The sequence below is a fragment of the Rhamphochromis longiceps genome, linkage group LG12 (genome assembly GCF_057381845.1).
Source record: "Rhamphochromis longiceps isolate RC_006_pf linkage group LG12, R_longiceps_female_GT1.1, whole genome shotgun sequence".
Taxonomy (NCBI): domain Eukaryota; kingdom Metazoa; phylum Chordata; class Actinopteri; order Cichliformes; family Cichlidae; genus Rhamphochromis; species Rhamphochromis longiceps.
In genome coordinates this window covers 6,817,742-6,843,008 of record NC_140568.1, presented here as the reverse complement: position 1 = coordinate 6,843,008, position 25,267 = coordinate 6,817,742, and the positions used below count along the sequence as shown (strand labels likewise).

General features: G+C 40.1%; 2 protein-coding genes across 3 annotated transcripts in view; both read right to left on the bottom strand.

The window, feature by feature from the left end:
• The window catches only part of LOC146656745 (putative E3 ubiquitin-protein ligase HECTD4), a 41,349-nt gene extending 31,905 nt beyond the window's left edge, over positions 1 to 9,444 (bottom strand). Inside the window, exons 1-8 of one of the 2 annotated variants that reach the window (XM_085424515.1) lie at positions 8,776 to 9,444; positions 5,161 to 5,714; positions 2,991 to 3,080; positions 2,777 to 2,904; positions 1,984 to 2,092; positions 752 to 890; positions 299 to 469; positions 1 to 199 (exon numbers count right to left, since the gene is read on the bottom strand). In XM_085424515.1, coding sequence (XP_085280641.1) covers positions 1 to 199; positions 299 to 469; positions 752 to 890; positions 1,984 to 2,092; positions 2,777 to 2,904; positions 2,991 to 3,080; positions 5,161 to 5,714; positions 8,776 to 8,922 — 1,537 coding nt within the window. In that variant the 5' untranslated portion in view covers positions 8,923 to 9,444. The remainder of the gene's footprint in view (positions 200 to 298; positions 470 to 751; positions 891 to 1,983; positions 2,093 to 2,776; positions 2,905 to 2,990; positions 3,081 to 5,160; positions 5,715 to 8,775) is intronic. The other variant, XM_085424516.1, reaches the window with a different exon arrangement.
• Positions 9,445 to 10,606: 1,162 nt separating this feature from the next.
• Positions 10,607 to 24,878, bottom strand: LOC146656744 (uncharacterized). The gene is made up of 7 exons (XM_085426836.1): positions 24,293 to 24,878; positions 15,820 to 15,952; positions 15,047 to 15,181; positions 13,731 to 14,686; positions 12,990 to 13,119; positions 11,061 to 11,180; positions 10,607 to 10,908 (listed from the first exon to the last, which is right to left on the bottom strand). Exons 1-7 carry the CDS (start codon positions 24,783 to 24,785, stop codon positions 10,728 to 10,730), a joined length of 2,148 nt encoding a protein of 715 aa, XP_085282962.1. The 5' UTR covers positions 24,786 to 24,878; the 3' UTR covers positions 10,607 to 10,727.
• Positions 24,879 to 25,267: the final 389 nt, after the last annotated feature.

Below are 25,267 nucleotides of genomic sequence, written 5' to 3'. Positions count from 1 at the left end.
CATTACCAGACTGCTCCTCTTTGACAGTGTTGGTGATTGCAGAGCCTGTGAGAGCAGCCAATGTGGCAGAATGGGAGGCCCGGAAGCGTGACATTCGACTTAAGAGAAGTTCATTCAAGCACTTGGAGGACTCGCCTTCTTTGCGAGTAAGGATAACCCTCTCCTGCAAGATGTCTGCAACACACAACCCTGTCTGTGTCTGCACCATGTATAGGAGAGAGAAGACATCAAAGATTTAATGAAGACACAGACAAAATAAATACTGCTGAGACTATATTGCAGGACACGAGATACTCACCGACAAGTGAAAGACATCCATGAAGACAGAGTGGCCTTTCTGTGTTTTCTCATTGAGGCTGGCTGGGGACCACACCCAGTACAGATAGGTTCCGTCTGAGCAGAGGTGCAGTGTGGTCATGCTGCTGCCCACGGGGAAGTGATGGGCTGGCATGGGCACAATCTGGCACACCTGAAGAGAAAAGAGTGAAAATTAGCCTTAGGTATTAGTTATACTTGAATTTTGAGATACCAAATTAAACAGTACCCCTCTGTGTCCTTTGTACCTGCGATGAATAAAGAAAAACATTCTCCCACTAAGAACTTCATGATCTGTTGAGATTATACATCCCATCTACAGAATTTACAGAATAAGTCCACATACATCTTAAAATAATTTCCCCCAGGGATCAATAAAGTATTCTGATTCTGATTCTGATTCTGATTAAAATAGAGTAATGAAAGTAGACAGTACCTGGAGGGTGAATGGATCAATGACCTGGCACAGCTGATGTGGCTTGGCATCAAAGGATGAGGGACGGTGGAGGAGGCGGCCGCTGCTGAACACCACCCAGCCGGGCTCCAACTCTTCATTTCGACAATACACAAATCCCCTATACAAACACATAGCACTGATTCCTTTGGTCTGCATTTGGAGTTTATTCCAAGTCATACTAAAGATGCTCAGGCAGCTCACTAAAACATTTTGTTGGTTTATTGTTTAATTTGTCACTCAACTGTGAGTTTTTGGTCAAATCCTGTAGCTACCACAAATTAAATCAAACCTTACAATCAATAAGAATCCAGAAATGTACGGTATGTGTTGATCGTATAAAAACTGACAGTGTGCCTTCCTTCTTTTTACGCAGTCACTTTGCTTTGTTGACCTTAATGAGAGTAGACTTTGACAAGTTATTGACAGCATATTGTCTAACTGTTGGGAAGCTACTTGTCATACTGAGTGTTGCTGTGAATAGCCACAGTAAGAAGAGAAAATGTGAGACGAGCAGCATGGGTTGATCAGCGTCAGTACAAATTCCCATCAGGACACAAGCAGCTTACTGCAACTCTGTCTCTTTTTGCAAGGCGGCACTCAAAGCATCTGTCTTTAACTCTAATTTAAATCAAATTCTCAAATGGGAATTTTAGCTTTTTAAGGTAATATTTCTGAGACCGATTAAAAAACCCCCAAAAACAAATAACAAAACCCCCCAAAGATACTTAAAGCATGCAGTTAGCAATACCCTGGCCTGATGCGTGCTACTTCTTTCATACAAGCTGCTTTGCAAACAATAGCTAGAATTACAACCATTTACGTTGCAGTTGAAATCCAAATATCTGTTTTGTAAGGTCACAGTGTGCTTTGCCCTTCAGAAGCTGGCTGACCAATAATGCATGTATACCCTCATAATGTCTCTGGACAAATTCTGGGCTCAATCAGCTCTAAAAAACATTATTTGAGGATCTAGTTTTCAGCAAAGTATGCAATTCGTTACAATATCATTAAATTAAATAAACCAAATAAATCAGTAACATGAGAGAATATAACTATATACAATAGGAAATGTTTTTTAAATGTCTAGGAAATAATGCCTTTCAGTGCACAAGTATTTTTTGTGATTTTTTTTTTTTGCTTCATTCTTTCTTCCCTCTGTTCTCTGAATGCTGAAGAGAGAGGAATGGAGGCTAGAGGTAGTGTCACATTACCTCAATGTCCCATGTAAACCAGAGCCAAGCTTGCTGAGTCCTCTCCCAGAGGAGTTAGTGGTATATAGATATAGCCCATCTGTGGCTAGACAGCGTCCCAGGTCAGTATCTGCAAAACACAGGCACCAATGGAATTCAGTAGGAGGTAAATGAAAGAAACATCAAAGACAGCTGAATAACCTGTAGGGGCAGGGATCAACAAAAGAGTGGACAAAACCAGGCAAGAGAATTAGGATGCAAAAAAAGTGGACCAAGTCTTTGTTTTGCAGACTTTTGCAAATTCAGAAATAGTGATGTCTTCAGAGATCTGATAAAAAAAAAGAAAAAAAGACTTAAAATGAACAGATCCATTTAGCTTGAAAAATAAATGCTCAGATTTACTTTATGGCTCAATAAAAATAGATGTACAGTATGCCCTGTTCAGCTTCCATCACACGTCAGATAGTCATCTGTGAGACAGAGAGACATCACTCCACTTCCTCTCTTTTATCCACTTAAGATCTTTAGTTTCAACTCAAGACAAAATGTTTTCTCTATATGTGACATCGAATGAAACCCAAAGAGGAACAATGGTCTTTCCACCCTTGATAATTGCTTGGATTTAAGATGCATTTCAAACAAGTTCAGTGAATAAATAAAACAGGAAGGAAGTATTATGATGGCAAGTGAGACAAGGAGCATCTTTTCCACAACTTACATTCCAGAGAACTAAAAACTTTCAACCATGGCTGCATATTATTTATATCTTTTCATTTTAAGTATCACAAAAACTTTTTCTGAAATTGTTTTCTACCTTTACTCTCTGCTCCTCCAGCAGAATTATCTGGTGTGGGCAGCATGTCCTCAAAACCCCAGGAAACACAGTGTTTTCCCCCCAAGAGGCAGGATGGAGACCCCGGGCCTCCTTCCAGGAGCAAAAGTCTTGAACAGGAGAAATATAATGTAGTTACATGTTGGGGAAGTTATTAGGCATTGTCTTTCAGTTAAATCAAAACAGTTTCCCTCACCTGTACAGTACGTCTGACACAGGGAGGTGGCCCAGATCAGTTTGTTTCTGCAGCAGGTGAACTGTGTGGATGAAGGTCTTCAGGGATCCCCTAGAAATGAGTTTGGCAGATTATTCAAGAGAGCTCAACGTGAAACACAAGTGAAAACTCATTGTTAATCTTTCCTGGAGCCGCAAGAGGAATAATAACTTGGCATGAATTATGGGCAGGATCTGATGTAAATTTAAAAAATTTAAAAGAGATTATGCCACATTGAGCAATCTTCTTAACTTTTACAGATTTTACTCAGTCAAGAATTAATTAACTTATGGACCACGTTCAGGTGTGTGTATTTTAATTCTAAAAACAGTCTACGAAATCAACTAAAACCCAATGCTTGTACCAGAGAAAGGGTTAAGCTATGAAATTATCACTCGTATGTTTATAATAACATTTAATAGTGCTACTGGGAGTATTAAAATCAACAACTAAGACCGAGAGACACCATCAATGCAAGCCTCATGAAAGTGAACCCCGCAATGCCATACTATGTAAACAGCTAAACAGCTGATATCAACGTCCTGTGCAGTCCATTTGCTTACATAGCCCTCCTATACAGAGAATTTACTAACCAACTCCAGATGAGGTGGAGGGGGGGAGAGAGGGTGGTTAAAGCTGATAGCCCTTTAATTAGCTTCCACTGCTGGGTGAAAAAGCATCAGGGCTAGATAGTTCCCCACAACAAAGAGCTCTCTGCCTCAACAGAAGGTGAACAAAGAGTGGAGAGTTCTGGTTTTGACAAGTCAAGATCAGCTGTCACCAACAGAAGCTTGAGCTCAGGCACAAATACAAAAACTAAACAAACAAGGATATTCTGCTCATCTGTGCAGAAAAACTAAAAAACAAACAAACCAGATTAAAGATTAGCTTCTTCAGATATATTTTTGTGTGCTTGCTTCTGTTCTTTGCACGCAAGAATACATGAATATGTCTGACAAGTTGAAAGGGTAAGGGTAACGGCGCAATTTACAAGCATTGTTTGGGTCCACCTGTCCCCTGAAAGGAAAAGGTCACTTTAAATCATAATAAAGGTGCTCTGAGTTATCACATTTAGCCTATAATATAATATTTCTGTGTTTATGTGTGTTGAGGTGAGCAGTCTTTTCTAGGATAACAATGCCTCCACATCAATAGGGTACAAAGGAACACTGAATGAAAGTATGTAACTTATATGAGTCAGAAGTTTCACCAGATCTCAAATCAAATGAACACCTGTGGGAGATTATGAACCAGAATGTAAGACAGAGCTCCCCACTATCCAATCAAAACACCAAACAAGGTAAAGTCTTGATATATTTTCGAAGAGTTCTAGAGAATGAACAAGGCACAATGAAGAGCAAAACAGCTTCATTAAAGCTGTTTTCCTGAATGTTTCTAGACAATACCTGATGTGAGTACATGTAGAACTATCCATTTAAATGTCTTTTACATTTTATCTCCCTTGTACAAACTCTGTGTGAAGTTTACTGAAACCGATGTGGACATATGTGAAAATAGTGCAGGTAAAAACCTGGTAAATTTAAAGTCAATCGCCCTGTCCTGCTTTCTGCATGCTATTCTCAGGCAGAGCCCTCATCTAAACCAAACATCAGTATTTAGAAAGCAGCTGCCACGAATTATCTCCTACACACAAGGCCCCCCTGTGCTGCCTAATGAAGTTAATAACAATGACTGAAACTAAGAAGAAAAAAAGAAGTATTGTTTTCCAACAGCACTACTATCTTACTTCAACAGAGTGTAGTTCTGACTACAAGTTCATGGAGCCAAAAAGTCTGTTCATATCCATAAGCTTAAAATCATACCAAAATCTCAACTACTTCTTTATCTTACATTACAAATATCAAAGCAAGATTACCACAGTGCGTTGTGTGGTTCTTAAGAAAAAAAGTTAATAATTTAATGTTATTGCCTGATAACAAAAATTGCCACTTAAGAAGAGTATTGTTTTGTCTTGATAGCTTATTTTCACAGGTTTTGCACTTCAATGAGATCTTGTATGTAATCATTCAGTGAATACCATTAGTACAGCACACTGTCTACAAGACAAATGGTAAATGACAAGACAAGACAAAAACAGAATGATCCTAAGAAGGATGCAGGTAGAACAGCAAGGAGGAACGGATGGTCTCACCTGGCACAGGCAAGTGCCACGAGTGCAGCAGCAGCGTTTTCCCTCTGTCTGTGCGTTTGTAGGATCTGCGGCTGAGTGTGTCCATGCACTGGGCCTGACTCCTGGGCACCATCTTCTAGCCAGGAGCATAGCAGTCCCTCCAGGCCATTGAGGCAGTCAGCGGGCTCTTTGCTAAGGCTCAGCGGCTGGCAGTCCCGGAGGCAAGCTAGCAGTACCTCTGCTGTGACACCGCAGAGTGCTGGGTCACTGCGAGTTTGGGACTGTAAAAGGGGAAAGACCAGCAACAGGCCGACACGGGAAGTGAAGGGCGCCTGCTCGGGTTGCTGGAGCAGACCTTGTCTTTTGAGCAAGGCCAAGGTCTCCTCATCAGCCCCTCCAGTCCCTTCTCGCTCCTGCTGCTCCTCCAGGGCCAGCTGCCGCTGCGCCCCCCACAGGCCACGCAGGGCATTGAGACGATACTCCAGCAGACGGGCATATGCATTGCTCTGATTCCCACAGACAGCACGCAGACGCTCGGCAAGCTCTACCGGATTCTTGGTCTCAAATGTTAGAATCTATAGGGCAAAGGTAGTGGGAGAGAGGAAAAAAATCAGGTATTAAACTGTTCACTTTTTTCTTGACCATTTTAGAAAACAATAAACAGTGTATTATTTAGAGATGGGAGACAGTCTTTTGTTTCCTGGCAATGCTGGCTACAAACAAATGAAATCTTCCTTATCAGCAGAAACTTTTAATCAGAATACAGAAAAGACACTATGGAAGAAAAGAGGAGAGCAGTGAGGAATTTTATTCTTACTGACGTAAATTTAAATAACACAGCTGTGTTACACACAAGTGACATCCAAATTTTACTGGCGGAAAAACTAAGAATTATTTGCAAAAACAGCAAGATGTTAAAATCTTTTTCAATTTGGCAATTTTTAAAAAAAACAATACGAAAAATCTTGTTCTTATGTAAAACGCCGCCATTCAAAAGTTGGGTATATACATGACTTATGAAATACATTTGGTTTATGAAGATCTGGTCATAAAGCATTTCCCTAGTTAGCTACGAATCATTTCCACAGAAGGAGCTCTTGTTTTTCCAAGTCTTTGGACTACGCAGTAATGGTCAGAGATAGCAAAGCACATATCCTATCACAAGTGAAACAATGTGCCTCATGTGCACTTAGGCAGCATTTCAGATATTGATTACACATGAATCATGGACTAGAAAAAAAAAATCCATTATAGCATTTAGCAGGCACAATTTGTATTGATTCAATTTCAGAAACGCTGCTTATGTTACAGTAACACCCCATAGCTGGATGCTGGGCCTTCACCTTGCTCTGCAAAAACTGCTGCAAGCGGATAAAAATAGTCAGCATCACAACACCTACGATAACGGCACTGAATGACCGAGCCAGTCTTAAAACTGGACACATGCCTTAAATGTGGAGGATCTGAATGTTACCAAGAATAAATAAACAAACAAACTGAGAGCCTAACAGTGACGCAAGAATGTCTTCTTATTTTATGTTTTAGTACCATTTAGTGGGACTACCCACTATAAATACAAAGTTCGCATTACTACACATAGCTCATCTATTTTGGCTTTGCTTGATAAAACACACGTTTTAGCATTTTATGTTAAGGATGAATCACGCTATACATTATGTAACCATACTCTTTTTTTCAATATCAGTGCTAATTCATAATTAATATGGAAGTTGAAGAATTTATTACCATAAAATGTCCATCATAAGAAACCCTGCTGTAGGTCATTATGAATGGTTATTTTACAGTAAAGTAAAGTTTTGCTTTGAAGCTTTACCGAGTCCTCAGTTTAAGCATTCTACTCTTACAAACATTTTCCAAACTGGAATCCTGAGAACTCAGTAGTAAAGAAAGGCTCTGGAAATGTTGTGTTTCTAACACAGGCACCTCTAGTGTTAAGAACATGGTGTGTGGAATTGTGCTAATAAACTGCTTCTTCCACTATGCAGAGACTATTCTGTATTTGAAAAGTTTTGGTGCCTACCAAGGCCTACCCCAAAACCAGGTGATCAAGGATAAACTGGTAATGCAGCTATTTGGGACATAGTTTGAACTAACAGAAAACATAAAAGCTGCATGTACAGATTCATGAGTTTGATTTGGTGGCCTTTCTTCATATAAGCCTAGCCCATTGTGACTGTAATTAAACATTCACAAAAACAAACCTGTTTTGTGGCTATTAGTACAAGAGTAAAGATAACATCATATAAACAAATATCCAGTTTATTGATCTTTTTTTTTCAGATCCAAAAGATCTAAGCAAGGAATTTGGAAACATACATTTTAATTAAAATGTTATAGATAGATAGATAGATAGATAGATAGATAGATAGATAGATAGATAGATAGATAGATAGATAGATAGATGTAAAACTGATATTTTGTAAGAATAGTGCAGATTGCAATAATAAATATGTACACTATAAAGCTAAGAAAAACAGCTGCATTAAGGTGTAACACAGAAATATGCTTTAAAGCATCTGTAAGTGAAAGCCTTGAAATGCAAGTATGAACTCTTGTAAAGGTTAAGTTCAGCACACAATTCATAACTATTCCCACTTTATCATGAAGTTTGCTTGTTTAAAGCCAGTAACCATCACTGTCTGTTAGTCTACTACTCATCAACAAGCAACTCCGAGGACAAATTAGACCCCAGCTCATGAACATGTGACATGAAGACTGCCGCAAATATTCTCCACGGTCTGGTGGATCCTGCTAGATTCAAAACAAGGCACAGTAGGGAAATATCGAGTATGTAAATATGCGGTGTTAGCTCGTTGTTTCCATCAGAATCACTGTAAAGTTTCTGGTCATCTAACAACATTGATTCTTCCGGTTATGGGATGAGACTTTCAAAATAAAAGTCGTTTTAAAAGCTTAAACATTTGGTAAACAATAGAGTCTGCAAAACATAGCTTGTTTTGTGCTTCGAGAACAAGATTCAGAGCAGGAGAGATGAGAACTGTTTTTCCCCTGCGTTTGACAATGACCATAAAAACACTTCTCAAGGAAAGAGCAGCTATGTCACCTTTACAAAGACTAAATCTGTTTACTATGCACTAAATAAGCCAAGATCTAGTCAGGAAAAATAAAGGCATACATGCATGTGTTTAAGTGAAAAAAAGTAGGAGCTGTGTAGCTTGATACCTGAAGTACACCTCTAATTGACATATTAGCTCAACACTGAGTACAATATTAAGTACCAAATCAATATGACTTCCACATTAATATACTAGAAGAAAGACACTACGTAACATTAGAGATTTTAGAAATGAAATTTACCATGTTTGTAATAGGTTATATTTTGAAGGAAGGGGCAGGAATTGAGTTGACACGGCTCTCGGTTACCTTGATGGTAAATTTAGCAGGACAGGAAACTTGCAAACGTCTGCACTACCGTTATTACGGAGGGTGTGTTTCAGGTGACAGTCAAAACTAATTCTTACATTAAATAAACAAAAAGACACACTGATCTCATATATACACAAATGTTCCTGTATACAGCTCTTTATGTTTGTTTGCATGTGTGTGTGTGAGAGAGAAACTGAGCTGGAAAAAAGAGCGATGGCTTTTACCCACCTCTTGTTCGGTGTCCCCCTGCTCCGATACTCCAATTTCACTGGGCAGTTCGGCCAGATCTGTGACCCGAATGAGACCGTCGTGGAGAAAAATGGTCTCCTCCTTCACCGAAAGCCACTGGGACGAATCCACAGCCCCGGAGCCCATCGCTCTCCCCTCCGACAGCGTAGCCAAAGGGGTCGAACATTAAAAATTCAGTGACAGATGACAGAAACGCCCTAGCTAGCCTGATAGCGACTCACAATAACATAACGGCCGTCAGCGCCGAGGTCTTATCTAATGGTAGTGTTTGACAAGGGAGACAAGCTAACTTGACGAGTGCCAGTCAGCGGGCGAGTTGTAGTGGCAGGTGTTCTTTACATTACATGGGTGCTCTGGTCATGCTAACAGCGGCTGCTAGCTGTCTGGCTCAGTTAGCTGAAGCGGAGCTAACTTACCGTACGGTATCGTTATAGCGTTACCGAGCAGAGTGGGCGTGACAGCCGTGCTAAATCCGTTATTGCGTCGCACCGTCTAAACGACAGTCTTTTCAAGACGCAAAGTGAACCTGTAGTACTCTCATTTCACGGCTACAACCCGACTGCAAGCAGCTCTACTAATGGCCCGGTATCTGTCAGTGCCTGGAGAAGATAATGAGAGTCACCAAGCTGTCAGTGCGACGCCATGTTTCCAAGGCCAACTAACCGCTCCCAGAATGCACCGCGTGCTAAAATAAAAGCTGTCTAAAGTCATTTATTTTGGTATCTAAAACCACATCTTATCACAGCTGTGAAATGACAAAGGCACATTTATTATTTAATTTAAAGATCTTTAAAAAAAATCAATTTATTATTATTATTATTATTATTATTATTATTATTATTATTATTATTATTATTATTAGTGCCATCTGCCTCTATCACACCCTAACCCTAACATCCTCCTCTGTCACAACAACCTTTTGAATGTGCTCTTTCACTACATCCATGAACTTTCTCTGTGGTCTTCCTGTTTTCCTCCTGCCTGGCTGGAGACAACAAATTTTGTCCAGTATAGCTGCTAGCCCTCCTCTACACATGTCCAAACCATGTCAGATTTGCCTCTTTGTCTCCAGACCTCCCAATCTAAGCTGTCCCTCTAAGACAGTCTTAACATTTCAGCTCAGCCTTCTTTCTTTTTGTCAGTGCCACTGTTTCCAAACCATACCTCATAGCAGGTCTCACTGCCATCTTGTAAACCTTCCCCTTTACTCTTGCTGCTATCCTTCTGTCACAAACCACCCCTGAACCAGCCTGAACCAGCTCCACTCTCTTCTTGACCCTAGGTATTTAAACTTGTCCACCTTCACTGGCTCCTCGTAGCTTCACTGTTATACCTGACTCCATCTCATTCATAGACATGCATTCTGTCTTGCTTCTACTGACTTTTATTCCTCTAAAGAAAGAGCCAGTGGCTGAATATTCAAGCACTTAAATTTTTTGATTTACAGCTGCTGCATGCGGGAAGGCAAATCAGCTGTTGTTCTTTCTAAGGAAGTTGTGAAGTTTTAATGTAGACATGACAATAATTAAAATGTTGAATTCTTCCTTTACTGACTCAATGCTTTTCCATGATTTGGTGGGTTTGTAGCTTTAATCTTTATCTCTTTATTCTAGTTTTTTCCCTCACTGAGTCATACAATATACAGTGCAGATGACAGAGTGAATTTAAAATCAATTCAAAATCAAACAGAAACAATAAAATGATTTAATTATGTTTTCATTCCACAATCCAATCATTTGCAAGTCCACATGCAAACGCTAACTTACATTTATAAGAATGTAATTACATTTATAAGACCATACTTTGCTAGTCGAGGGCCTTACTTCTTAAAATGCTGCAATTTTCCACCATCAGGGAGAAAGAGCAAAGCCTGCGTGAAATCTAAAGCTTATAACATTTATTGTTACTGCACATAGCAGCTTATTCTACAGTCATCTGAACCGTGCCATAATATCAGCTCCGCTTTCTAGCCTCAGGCATCGCTTATAAAGGCGAACAGGAATCCCTCTTTTTCTGTCAGTGCCTGAAATTCGCACCCCAGCAGAGTCTTTTTCCTCTATCTTCTTAAGCACTTGATGTAGGTCAGAGGCTTTAGTGAAGCCTCTAGAACAGCTAGGGAAAAAGACATAAAAATATCAGCAAGAGAACTCAGCACAGTAATCTGTTACAGGCAAACTGAGTGAACATATTAGACAAGGGGCTGGTACTGCTTTAACCGAAAAGTGTTAGAGATTAATGCGAATAAGCATATTGGAGCTTAAAACCTTTTTTTGCCGTGGCATTTTTCCTTGTTTGGCAGTGTAAAGCAATGCTGAGAGACGAAATGCAGCATGAGAGAATGCAGAATGCTTGGTCGCTTGAGGCTTTCAATCTGAACAGCCAAGCTGTAAAATTGACAAAAAGGACAAGTGACAAGTTAATTCGTGTATGTAAGGCAATAAGATCACTTGTAGGAAACCAGTTAGACATACAGTAGAGCAAGAAAAATTTCAGAAAGGGAATAATATCATTTATATCTCTCCACGTGTGATCTCAGAGATATAGGTTAAAAAAAAAAACATTACATTTTTATAAATAGTTATGAAGAAAAATACTGTATTCCTACCATGTAGTAGGCAGCAAAGTCCATAATCCAATATAAACATATCAAATATCATATTAAAACCATGAATGTATGCACACTGTGCCTTATTCTAACAAGAAATGACATACCTCGATCCAGGCATGCTTTTATTGTATTGGCAATGTGTTTGGGATTATCGTCATGATGACAAATGAAACCATTACCAATCAGAGGGTACTGCATGGCGGATCAAATTCTGTCCATACATTTTGGTGTTTGTGATTTCATGAATTAACCTCCATGTGGAAATATGTTGAGATTTGGCGAAAAGTGCTTTGGTAATCACCTTGTTGGTGCGAAAATGCTTTTTTTAGTCCTGCTAAACTGGGTTATCTTTGAAGATTTTCATTAATAGAAATGGGAAAAATGTTACTCACAAGTGGTCTAAAGATACCACTTAAAATTGATTCTTTCTAAGTGTTCTGTTATATGTAGTCACAACACCTGCTCAAAAGTATTCTTCAAGACCATTTAAAAAAAATTAAAGTTTGATTCCTTGGCACAAAACAAAAAGAAATAAGTGGTGGCTCAAGACTGTTCCACGGTAAGTATTTTTTGGCTGCTCCCTTTCCACATGTCACCCACATTGGGTAGGATTCCCTTTCTGGTGTAAACCCAAAGGGAATCTTGCCTGCAACTGAAGTTAAACCATAATCTTTTAGTTTATAAATAAACAAATACTTGGTATTGGAAAATATGCATCTTACAGTGTGCCGTCCCTCCTGCCATCACAGAAAATGTGGACTCTGATGGAGACAGAGTTACAGCTATTTCCAGTATTGCAACAGCAACGCAGTACTTATTTTGGATGGTTTCCTATTTTAACCAATATTATAGTTCCACTGGTCTTTAATGATACCGCTGCTACAGTCATTAGATTATCGGGGTGATTTCGGTTGAATTAATTCACAGCTGTGTAAGGCTCGTATTTCCGTAACCTCATTTGACGGTGTCATAACGCTAATTCCAGGGATAAGATTACTGGTGTATTAAATAAAACAATCGTGAATGAAGTAATTCCCAAGCTGTGAAGCTAGGATTACTTTTTAATGTGTTGACATCGTAAATTTTTTTCATGATTATTTATCTGTTCTACAGCCATAAACAGCAGCAGAACAGGGGGCAATCTTATTAAGGGGCAATTTGGTTAAACTCAGTACCTCCTTACATTTCATGCCTTTATCACCTCCTGCTCCCGCCTGGACCACTGAAATGCTGTCCTAGCTCGTCTGCCTATTTGAGCCATGTTCAGAACTCCCACATCACCCCCACCCTCATGTGCCTCCACTGGCTCCCAGTCAAGTCCTACAGCTTGCAGAAGAAATACTGCTCCTCACCTACGTCCTGGTTTTTAGTAGAAATCAGATTTATAATTATTATTATTTAATCATTAATAAACCTTTATTAAAAAACACATTGTCCAGTCTTTGATCGGGGCAGCTAACTTCCTTTGTAAAATAGGCCGCCTGAATACGCCTGAATGCTGCATAGGTGTATAACATACAATTATGTGAACATAGAACATGCAAAACATAATGCAACACTTATGTCATATAAATAAAATTGTTACCGGCTGGTGCAGTCACAGTGATAGGCGGTCTTCGACTCCATGTTCTGGAGGCCATATCTTTTTTTCAAAGGAGGGATTTTGAATTTACAGTAGTCCAGATGTTTGAGGCTTTCACACAGGAGCTGGCTATCTACAGGAGCAAAAATATGTGCATATATATTTATGAGTGTACTCAGATTTCTTTACAGAACTGGGTATATTTGCTGGTTACTGATGCTGCTATTTTCTAGTAAAGATTAGCCCTCTTTTTTTGGCATTTGTAATTTGTAGTCAGCAACAATGATGATTAGCATTCTGTCCCATCGGTAACGACAGCTAATAACACAGCTGAGCAGCCTGGTAATTATTAATAGAATAATATCCTGAACTTCTTCTTTAAACACATACATTTCTCTGTTGAGCTACAATCAAACTGCTCATGTGGAAAACTAACTGATATACTAACAAATAAAAATAGCCTTGACAGTCATTCAACTCACTACCTTGCATACTTTCTAACCTCCCCTCTTGAGTATATTTTGTAATTAATAACTCAATCCCATTAATATTACAATTAAAATTAAATATAATAATTTGGATTGATCCAGAAGAACATGAATGTTTCCAACCAAAGTGAAAAATGACTAATTTTAAAAGCAACTAAAATATTAAATTGCATTTCAGATGCTCAAAATTAAAGAAAGAGGAAAATCAATGGCTTAACTTGCAGCTATAGCCCTGTCAGCAGCTGTACGCACTCACCTGTTATCTTATGCAACATTTTACTTTGTTTAAGGCTTCTCTCTGTATGGGTGCTTTGGGCTGTGGTGCTACCTGTGAGCCCCTGGTTTGAGTTATTCATTAGCAGATAGGAGTGCACCTGCTTTTGTGGCTCATCATCCTTATTAAGCGGGGCTGCTGTTTTTAGTTTTGCTGCAATGGGTGTTGCAAAAGTAGCCGTTATCAAAGTGTTTGATGTGAGTGTATTTGTTGTCTTTTCAACACCCAGTGTAGTCACTTTGATTGGTAATCTGTCCGTAGTCGTTTTCATATGAGATTTTGTTTCTCGTTCCAAACAGCTTTCACAGCCTGACTGAAAAGCATCACCCCTCACACGCTTCCTGTGTCCACAGCAGCCGTTTCTCTTGATAACGTCCTTGTGACTTTTGTTGGTTTTGGTCACTGCGGCTGTTGTTTGGTGCGGCTGAAGTTCTGGCATCTGTGTTAAAGGTGATGGTGCTGTAGATGAACTCTGCAGATCAGAATTTGAGCTGAGCTGTGGTGAATCTCGGCGTCTCAGTGTGGAGTAATCTGACAGGCCCACTTTGATATGCTGGCTTTTCTCGCTTTCTTTACTCTGTAAGCTACTTTTAGAAATCTTTAAAAGACCTGTTTCCACTGACGAAGCAGTGGCGTGTGCCTTTGATGTTGGAGGCAACTGTGAAGGTGCTGCTCCATGAGGTTTATGGCGTCTTCTGCATCCTCTTGCTTTTGTCCGTCTGCGGTGGAAAGTGTCTCCTCTGGGTGGGTCTCTGAATCTACACTGATGCTGAGTTTTAGATGACTTTCTGCGAGGGGGGCTTTGAGTTACATGCTGCTCCTTGTTACTTGGTAACTTGTTGGTGTCAGTGTCCGCATATTTTTGCTCAGCATCAGAGGTGTTGTAGGGGAGGGGGCTTTTGAAGACAGCATATGGAGCTTCTTTGGCTACTTTGCACCTATAGAGAGAGTACAAAGACTTGTTACAACAAAAGAACGTAAAGGAGAACCATTTTCAAAACGTTAAAAAAACATTCTGCTCAGCACATTTCTTATCATTTCTTATTTTCTTACTTTACTTAAATAGATCCTAGCTTTTGAGGAAGATAACGATAGTGACACAGTGGAAATTAAAGACCTACTGGCAGAGTTTAAGGCATGTTAATACAAGCTGCAGAAGTGCATCTGCCACTCAGGCTTCCAAAGCAACCATACCAACACTGTTCACAGAACAACCCCTTTTCTATGGTACTGAGCAACTGTTGTGTCTAATAATATGCAGTCAAAGTATCAAGCAACAGTGTCTGTGCCTCTCTTACATCCCCCACCAGTACATCTCAGTGCACCGCCTCTGCTGCTTGAGCTCAAAGCAGGGAATCCGGAGGATGTTGAAGAAGCTGTAGCCTACCATATTAGAAATGCTATCATTCACGTCCAGAAGGCACTGTCGAAACCTAGTTAGAGGCAGAAAAAAGAACGAGGTGAGTCAAAGTTCAAAAAGCAGTCCAGTCAATAAACACACGAATGGCAAGTGTTTCGTCATGTTTGACTATTCCCAAACATTTTATAACCACATCCGTGTGCTTCTTTGGGATGAACACCAAAAAGTACACACAGACTTGTCAAGACTGGATGATTTTACAAAATAAAATCACAGCACATACATAATATGTATAAGGAATGGAATGCCCTCCAAATACTGCAGAGCAGCGTGTTCACTCTTGAAATCAGTTTATCTGGAGGGGTGAGCGCAGTGATGCATTTATTACCCCTTTATAAACAGTTATGTCACATGGCCCCGGGCTCGTCTACTTAAATCGGTTTGCGTTTACTGGCACCCTGCCAACATGACACGATAGGAACTTTCCTCCGAGTTTATTAGTCGGAAGTTTAAGAAGGCATTAATACTGATAAATTCAGCCTTTGAGCAAATCTGCCTTTACCTGACTTTCCATGCCAGCCAGGGCAGTATGTGGAGATGTCAGGGGGTGGAAAGTGAATTAGTGGTTGCAGGAGTTTCCCTTGAGGCGATGAATACTTGGAATCCTGCCTCTGTGTTAAAGATGCCCGGTGGGTGTGTTCTGACGCTCACCTTTGGTCACACTCACAGTGTGAGACGGTGAAGAGGTTGCGGTTGAACACTCCATAATTCACCGTAAAGGCCGGGATGATCTGCAGGCAGTGGTCGTGCTCACGGCAGCATCTGTCTGTACCCTCAAACATCCCTGTGTGCAGGATTTAATCACACATCAAAGGGCACTTTGCTTGGAAGCAAAGCTTTTTTTCAAGCAAAAGATCACATACCTGATTTGAAAGAAAAAGCTGCAGACTTCAAAGGCAGTTATTTGAAAATTAAAAATGTATGGGTCACAAGATTTTCAATTAAATTAAAAACAAAACAAAACCCTGAGCCACATCTTTTTGATGTGACTATCATATAAAAATATCAAGCACCTCTTAATTAGATGTTTGGAATCTAAGTATATGAGTGATTATTTTGGGGAGAGGGTAAAACAGCTATATCACATTTTATAGTTAAAAAACAAAAAGAAATCCATTATTCTTATATTGGCATCTAAGGGTGATAAACATGATAAACAAAGGGCACAATCTGGCCTGAGATTTGACTCAGTATAGGTTTACATAGCAAAGGTTATCGACTATGAGGCCATCTGATGTACTCCTATGTGGGAGTCATACCTGCATACGTGCTGATAAGAGTGTTTGATAAAAATAATGTCTATTTTGTTCTGTCCTATACCATCTCAGTTTACAGTTTTTCTCAGTTGCTTTGGTGCATTTCTCACAACAGAATTAAACTTTGCACAATAGTTAGTTCAACCTCCACAACATGTAGTCGTTTTGGCACAACCTTGTGGCGGTTTCATGCTCATTTCGTCCAAAGGCAAATGCCTTTGGACATGAAGCAGTTGAGTAAGTACAAATATCTAAAGAATGGTCACTTTTGACTTGCTATTCATCACTATCTCCTTGCTTTTATCATGAATGTCACAATTATTTATACTTGTACCGGCTGAATAGTCATTGTCCTTACAACTAATAGTCTTCATTTCATTGCTTGTGTCAGTGCACTCAAAATTGTTGAACATCTTGTCAAACAATTTGTACACCCATTTTGAAAACCCTACTTTTAAGGAGTTTCCATGAAAATCTCCATAAATTACTTTTCTCAGGTGAACCTTATCTCACACTAATGAAAATTGGTGTGTGTTACTCTTACTTGCAACCAATGAAAAGCCTCTTCTACCCAGTCACAGGTGAATCGCGTTACAGTATCCCCTACTCTACAAGTATATATATATAATGTAAACCAACAGACAGGATTGGCATGAGGTGCATACAGAAGCTACAAAACTGCAGAACATGGAACGTCAGCCTTGTGGAAGAGGGGTGAGGCTCAGTGGAGGACAAAACCGCGTAAGAAGAGGCCAACCACATAGACACGTTCCTGACGAAATCAGGGCAACACTTGTGGATCATGTGATAAACCATGGCCTCACAATGGCCGAGGCTGGTCGAAGGGTGCAGCCAAATGTTGGGAGAACTACTGTAAGTTCTATTATTCAGACATTTTGTTGGGAAAACAGGTGAGCATACTGTAATGTAGTTATTCAGCACAAACTAATTTGCTCTGCACTTTCATAGTCATACAGGAGACTTGCATTAGGACATGACCTTATAGATCTTTACATATATACGTACTGTAACTGAAGCGCAGACTTGGCCCAGGTGTGGCATAGTGTGCTGTGGTACAATACAGTAATGCTGTAAAGAAAGGAGTTTTGAATAATAGTCCTGTAACAATTACTGTAAGCATGTTTGCGCTTACAGTTTTTCTCAGTCGATTTGGTGCGTTTCTCAGATCAGAATTGAAATTCTCATAACTATTAGTTCAACCTCCACAACACTCAGTCATTTGTGCACATCATAGTAGCAATTTCTCCTCCCTCTGAACAAACTGCAAATGATTTTGGACATGAATCAGTTGCTTCCATACATTTCCCTGCTGCTTTCTGACATTTCCATTTGCTTATGTCATGTCAGTCAAAAGTAATCATACCTATGGATGCTGAATAGTCGTTCCCAATAAAACTAATAGTCATACATCCATTGCTTGAGTCATCACACACAAAATTGTTGAACTAGTTATCACATGCCAAATATTGGCCATCTGTCAAGCAAATCCTATACCTTTCTGTATCATTTTTCCTGGAAATGTCTCCGAAATTGAACAATTGATCTCAGGTGAATTACAGCTGTCACTCATGAGGAGGCGTGTGAAAGTTTAGGTATGCAGGTATGCAAACAGTAATGTACTGTACTGTGCCATCTCAGACACATCACATGTTACTGTACTGTATTTGCAATTTCACAAAAAGTTCACTCTGCACCACATAGGATTGTAAGACAACCTCGCGGAGGCGGAAGAGGGCCCCTTTTTACCCCACAGCAAGAAGAAGCCATTTGTGCAATGGTCATTGCAAACAATGCAATAAAGCTGAGAGAAATACAAAGCGCTGTCATAGAGAATTACACGGTATTTGGCAATATTGAATCTGTTTCAATTTCAACAATTGACAGCGTACTCAAGAAAAATGAAATCCACATGAAGCAATTGTATAAAGTGCCATTTGAACGAAACAGTGACAGGGTGAAGGAGATCCGTCACCAGTATGTGCAGGTAAAGCTGGTCTTCTATGTTCTGCACTGCAAACTGTTTTACAGTACTTCGTAGTTTCATGCAGTACACTTGCAATTCCACAGCACATACTCTACAATGTGTTTTACCAAATGCATGCATACTGTTTGTTACTGTACACAGGCATATTGTGACATTGCATTTCTGTCTCTCTCTAAAGCGTGTACTGGAGCTGGAAGCCAGGGAAACACTGCACACATTCATATATGTTGATGAGGCAGGTTTCAATCTGGCCAAAGGCAGAAGGCGTGGAAGGAATCGCATTGGACAGAGGGCAACCACTGAAGTCCCTGGTCAGCGCGGAGGGAATATTACCATGTGTGCAGCCATCTCAGACAACGGCGTCCTCACCCATATCCCCCTTCTTGGTCCATACAATACCCAACATCTCCTGACATTTTTAGACACTCTTTACAGGGACCTAGTCCCTCAGAATGAGAGAGGTGGAGGCCAACTCAGCAAGTATGTTGTTGTCTGGGATAATGTCCGTTTTCACCACTCCCATCAGGTCAGAGAGTGGTTTGCAGCACATGACAGAATTCTGGTTGAATATCTCCCTCCATATTCCCCATTCCTTAATCCAATTGAGGAGTTTTTCTCTGCCTGGAGGTGGAAAGTTTATGACCGGCATCCACATGAGCAAATGGCCCTGCTAGCAGCCATGGATGCAGCATGTGACGACATCACAGCAGGGTCCTGCAGAGGATGGATTCGCCACTCTAGGAGATACTTTCCTCGCTGCATTGCGAGGGATAACATCTGTTGTGATGTAGATGAAAATATGTGGCCAGACAGACAGGAACGTCTGGATGTGCCAGAATGATTTACTGTACTGTTACATGTGCTGTTTATTGTTCACATTAGTGCACAGCTCTACCAAATGGGTGATTTTATGTTTACATGTATTCTACAGTGAACAAGTGACTGTAGCATATTTTTCTTTTGCACAATTCTGTAGGATTACAGTTTTTTACAGCCGCTAGGACACATTTTACAATACTTAGGTCACTTTTGCAAAACTCTTCACACAATTCTCCTAACTGACCTTCAGCTTGGCAAAGCAGTTCATTTCACATTCAAAATGCACTACAACTACCAAAACACTTTATTCAGGTCTCAAATAAACTCATTCTTCCAGAACACTAGCAAAGGTTGACAGCCGACAAACACGCTTTGTCACCCACAAAACAATGACCTAAAAAACACTAACAACATGTAGCATTACACAGTGTTTTCTTGTGTAAAACAAGGACACATCTCTGTTTAGAATTTCAATATATGTTACTGGAATGAATCAGACATCATGCAGAATTCGTTAATATTTGTTTATGTATTTTTATTTTTTTGCACTAAGTAATCCCAAAATACAAGAATTTGTATACACACCATCCACTGATACACATACAATAGTAATGCTATTCTACTCGGTCTTCTCCATTTGGCCACAGGTTCTCATCCACATCACATCTTATGCCATCTAGGGCAATACACCTAGGAAAGAATCTTCTGGCATGCCAGAATTGAAGGAGTTGAAAAATTGAAGGAGTAACACCTGTGTAGATGTTCATTTACAATGAGAATAAGCTGTGGCTGGTTAAACTGCATTTTTAGATTTAAAATATGTTTCAATAAAATATTGCTGTTGCATTTTGCTGTCTTTTTAAGTTTTGCATTGTGTTATTGTTTTGGCCATAAGTTTAACAGTTTTGAAAACAGTATGTAAGTATATGCAAAATGTCCTGTACGTACAAAGATTTTTGGCAGTTGTTGTGTCTGAGTGAGAAAATAATTCATGAAATTTGAGAGATGTAGTCATTGAATGCATTTTGTGCCAAAACAATGATAACTGATCCTCAGTTTGGCCCACATAGACTTCTGTTGTGCTCACTGTGTGAGGAGTTTTGCAAAAGTGACCTAAGTATTGAGAAATGTGTCCTAGCGTCTGTAAAAAAACTGTAATCAATCAATCAATCAATCAATCAATCAATCAATCTTTATTTATAAAGCACTTTTCATACAGAAAAAATGTAGCACAAAGTGCTTTACATAGTTAAAAGCAGCCCACCCCACCCTCCAACTCACTCCCCACACTCTCAATACACATATATCCCCCCACCCCCACCCACACACACATACACACACGCGCACACTTAAAGAGTAAAAATTGGGCTTGGCTCGCATGAGCCAAGTGAGGAAACATTATAACAGAGAGCAGTCTGCACCGGGAGCCGGTCACAGACCGCAGCCTCCGGGCTGGGCACACAGCAGGAGGGAGGCCAAGGAGCCCCCCAACCAGGCTGAGAGGACCCCAGAGACCCAGCAGCCACGGTCAATAACAGCCCCGGTGCAGAGAGCGCCCTCCGAGGAAACACTGGAGATATGACGCAATACGATATATACAGGGTAAAATGATAAAATAAATAAGAACAGGATACAATATAAATATAAATATAAATAGAGTAAGAAGATTAAAAAATGAATAAGAATAAAATCAAAAAATATTAGGTAAATCCTAAATTAATAATAGAATAACAGGATAGAATAAATAAGCATAAAAAATAAATAAACGCTAAGTAAAAGCTAAATTAAAAAGGTGGGTCTTGAGCCTGTTCTTAAAAACATGTACGTTCTCTGCGGCCCTGAGCTCCTCCGGCAGGCTGTTCCACAGACGAGGACCATACCACTGAAAAGCTGCCTCTCCGTGAGTATGTGTCCTGACTTTAGGGACAATCAAAAGGCCAGTACCAGAGGACCTCAGGGTCCGCGAGGGTTCATATGGTAAAAGCAGATCTGAGAGATAAGAAGGCCCAAGACCATTAAGACATTTAAAAACCAATAAAAGAACTTTAAAATCGATCCTGAAACACACGGGGAGCCAGTGCAGCGATTCTAAAACCGGTGTAATGTGGGCCTGCCCTCTGGTCTTCGTCAGCACACGAGCTGCCGAGTTTTGCAAGAGTTGTAAAGTTGAAATATTCTTCTTAGGAAGACCAGAGAGCAGGGCATTACAGTAATCAATGCGACTGGTAATAAAAGCATGCATCAGCATCTCCGTGTTGGCCCGAGAGAGAATAGGGCGGACTCTGGCTATATTTTTTAGATGATAAAATCCAATTTTGGTTACATGTTTAACATGTGGGATAAAACCAAGCTCAGAGTCAAAAATAACACCCAGGTTTTTCACTTGTAGCGAAGGACATAGTGAAAATGCCTCTAATTTAGACAAGAGTTTCTCTCTCTGAGCCTCAGGACCGACAATTACAGTTTTTCTCAAATGCTAAAACACATTTCACAAACGTTACCACCAGGTCCCCCAATGTCCAAACACAACACCCTTCTCTAAAGCTACATAAACACAACCACACCTTCCCACTGCAAAACTCAAACTCCCACACCAAGAGAGCAGCTCGAAGCTGTCAAAACTGTAAACACTATACACAGCATTACACACTACAGCAAAACAATTGAAAACACAATGCTCAATTTGTGAGAAGGTTCTTTGTTCCATAACTGCCAATGCATATTTTAGAAACTATACAGTAACGGATCGTCGTAGATCTCTGCAGAGGATTAGGCATTTAGATTTGTGAGTTTCATATGAGTAGTATAAATCTATAGAAAATCCTGCATGTACGTACACTACTGTAACACAACTCAATGCAAAAACAGAATCTATTGCACACAACAGTAATCTTGAAAACATGAACAGGGTGTGAAGTTTTTTTATTTACGTTATTCACACCACACACACACCACAATCACTGTGCGGCATCATGTCGCTGAGCTGTTGCTCGCATCTCGTCCGTAATGATGGTGCGAGGTTGTCTTGCTCTCCCTCCTGGACCTTCTCCTCTCCCATGTTGGCCTTCTCCTCTTCCTCGTTGGTCGCTCCTCTTCCTCCTCTCATTTGAACTCCTCTTCCTCATTGGCCTGCTCCTCTTCTTCCAGGGCCAGCTCTTCTCCCTCCTCTGCATCAGATTCCTCTTCCCCTGACTCTGCCTTCATCCATTGTGTTTGTTTGGAACCTTCAGCATACTGTGCACTCTGAACTTGCTTTTACATGTGGGTACAGCATTAGCAACAAGTGTCTTCAATTTTGAGTCATTGTGTGTAGTGAATGACGCCAGGTGTGTTCCCTGTGTTCAAAGATTGGTGACTGTGGCAAGCATTTTGCATCACATGGGCTTTCATTTGAGAATATGAGCAGAGTTGTTTTGCAACATGTGTTTTAGCAAGGAAAAATGTGTTTAGATTTATGAGTACAGAGGGTTGTGTTTTGTGAATTGTGTCTTCATGTGACATGTGTTTATGGTACTGGAATATGGTGGCTACATTTAGTAAATGTGTTTAGACTACTGGTCATTTGGGTTACAGGATTGGCTTTTGTGTTTTAACATTTGAGAAAAACTGTAAAACTTCAGTCTTGTCCTGGTTAAGCTGTAAAAGTAATTACAAACACTTCTACACAATGGAAATGTGAAACGTACGTATTCAGTGTCTCAGTTACTCCCAAGACTCCCATAACATCTACAGTGACTTTACTGCACATTTCAGATGGCTGTACAGGTAGGCCATAGTGCTGTCGTCAGCATTTTCAGATGTCACCAATTGTTTTTGCAATGGGAAACACTGAAATTATAAACTGTCATAGTGGAAACATGACAATGCCATTTGACTATCTTGTTCATAAAGATGGTGTCAAGACTTTTCATTTTGATGGCACTGACAGTTTCATTGACATGGATACTTGCTTTTGAGGTATGGATAATCAATTCTGTGCATGTGACGTGCTTTTGCAGGCTATCCACTAGGTTTTGCAGTTTGCACTAATTGTTTTGGGAAATGCACTAACTGCTGTGCAAATGTTAATGGTGTTCTGAGGAACGCACCAAAGCGACTGAGAAAAACTGTAATTTTCCTTTACAATTTATGGTTTTCAACATGCCATGCATGCTGTCCAGACTTGACATGTCATTGGGAAGCACCTACAAAGAAATCCGTCACAATGAGAACATGTTCAAACCATTTGATTTTGTGACCAAAGGTGCTGGTGTAATGACTTGTAATTGTGACAGCCCTGACACTTTGATATAAGTACTTGCTTTTGATGAATATATTATCTGTTTTGATTAAGGGACTTGCTTTTGAAGCATTGACTACTTATTTTGAGCTACTGACTTGCTTTTGAACAACTGACTTTTCTTTTTGATGAAGTGACTCACTTTTGCAAGTTATCCACCATGTTTTGCGGTTTGCACTAATTGTTTTGAGAAGAGCCTTAGTAGTGGTGCAGAGATCAATTCTGTTGTGAGAAATGCACCAAAGCAACTGAGAAAAACTGTAATGATCTCAGCCTAGCTAAAAGTTGCCAGGGTCCAGCACTGTGGAGCTGCCCTGCTGGACAAACTAGGAAATGGCATTATTTCTGAATTACTACAAGCATTTTTGACTGTATTGTGTTCTGCAAAAGAAATAGGTTTCCCCTTTTGAATAAGGGAGAAGCCAGAAGTAGCTTTAATTGGGACATAGTGGTCAGTAATATAAGCCGAAGTGAGTTTCATTTTATTCTCATTTCAATTTAAATCCTTATTGCTATCAGTGAGAACACTTTCTGGTATGTCTAGAAAATGACAGGGATATTAGTTCTTTTAATTGAGGTGATTTTAGCGACAAGCAGCTTGAGAGGTTTGGATTTTAAATGTTCTTTCACGAGGCTTTCTGTAAGCACTGCTGGAGATTACAAACACCAGGGAACTACAACTCACTTGTCTCCTCTTATCGCCAAAGTCCTCGAAAACCTCAAACAGGCCAAATATGTCAGAAAACCAGAATTCAGCAGTCTCACCTAATTCTTCATATCCGTCCGCCGTACTTCCACTGCCGCACCACAACGTGCCCGGGAAGATCCAGGCGCGTTTTCTCCGAGCTTTTCTCTCTGTCTCATCTGTTCTTGTGCGTATGGTGAGCTGTGACGCACTGGAAGCTTCGAGGTGAGCGCAGTCGGCTTTCTGCAGCGCCAATAATATGCTGCTGATATTAAACCCATAGCTTACCTCTTGACCACGTGTGTTGCTTGTCTTGCAGAGACTGTGATATCTTTCTGTCATCTGTGGACTGAGGTTTACTGTGCATGTTACCAGTCTCATATCTTGGGACCAGATGGTGAGGTACAAGGAGCGCACGCCGACTGTGTCTTCGTGCAGAAAGGAAATACGCGTCTGTACGTTACCACGAATCGATGTAAAACAGTAGAGACCCGGTCCGACCATATCTTGTGCTTTTGATAAAATGATTGCTGATAAGAAGTAAAAAAACTGAAGTACACATCTGCTTTTCATCTCAAAGTATTGGGTCTATAGTCGGTCCGGTTTAAGATACTGAAGTTAAAAATGATGACAGTGTATTTGTAGTCCAGTCAGCTTAAAGGCATCTGTCCCTGAAGAAACATTCGAGAAGTAAGGTTGAAGTTCATAGGGTCTTTATAATGCCCCTCCGATGCTGAGAAACTTGATACTCAATTTCGTGCTTGCGTTTGAGGGTGTGTACTTGTACACCTATCCTAGTGAAGACCAGATGAGGACACGTTGGTAAAATGATCCCTTCAAAGAGAAAGCGCTTAGAAGCAAGTTTATCATAGTTAAATAAAACTAGACGTGAAAAACCCCCCAAACATTTTAGTTAATTCAAATAAAAATTAAGATTTTTATGTGTTGACTCACAGTTTTCAGATTGATGCAAATGTAGTCACCAATGAACCCAAATGGATATCTCCAACAATACTTTTCCATCAATAAAGCACAGTTGAAGTGGTTATAAACTG

Excerpts from the sequence above, each read along its gene's own strand:
- LOC146656744 (XM_085426836.1), bottom strand. The coding sequence starts at position 24,785 with ATGAAAAGCAGATGTGTACTTCAGTTTTTTTACTTCTTATCAGCAATC. Across the intron at positions 14,687-15,046 it reads GAGATGTACTGGTGGGGGAT|GTGCAAAGTAGCCAAAGAAG; the intron begins GTAAGAGAGGCA and ends CTCTCTCTATAG. Across the intron at positions 11,181-12,989 it reads CACTGTGACTGCACCAGCCG|CTTGGCTGTTCAGATTGAAA; the intron begins GTAACAATTTTA and ends TCAATTTTACAG.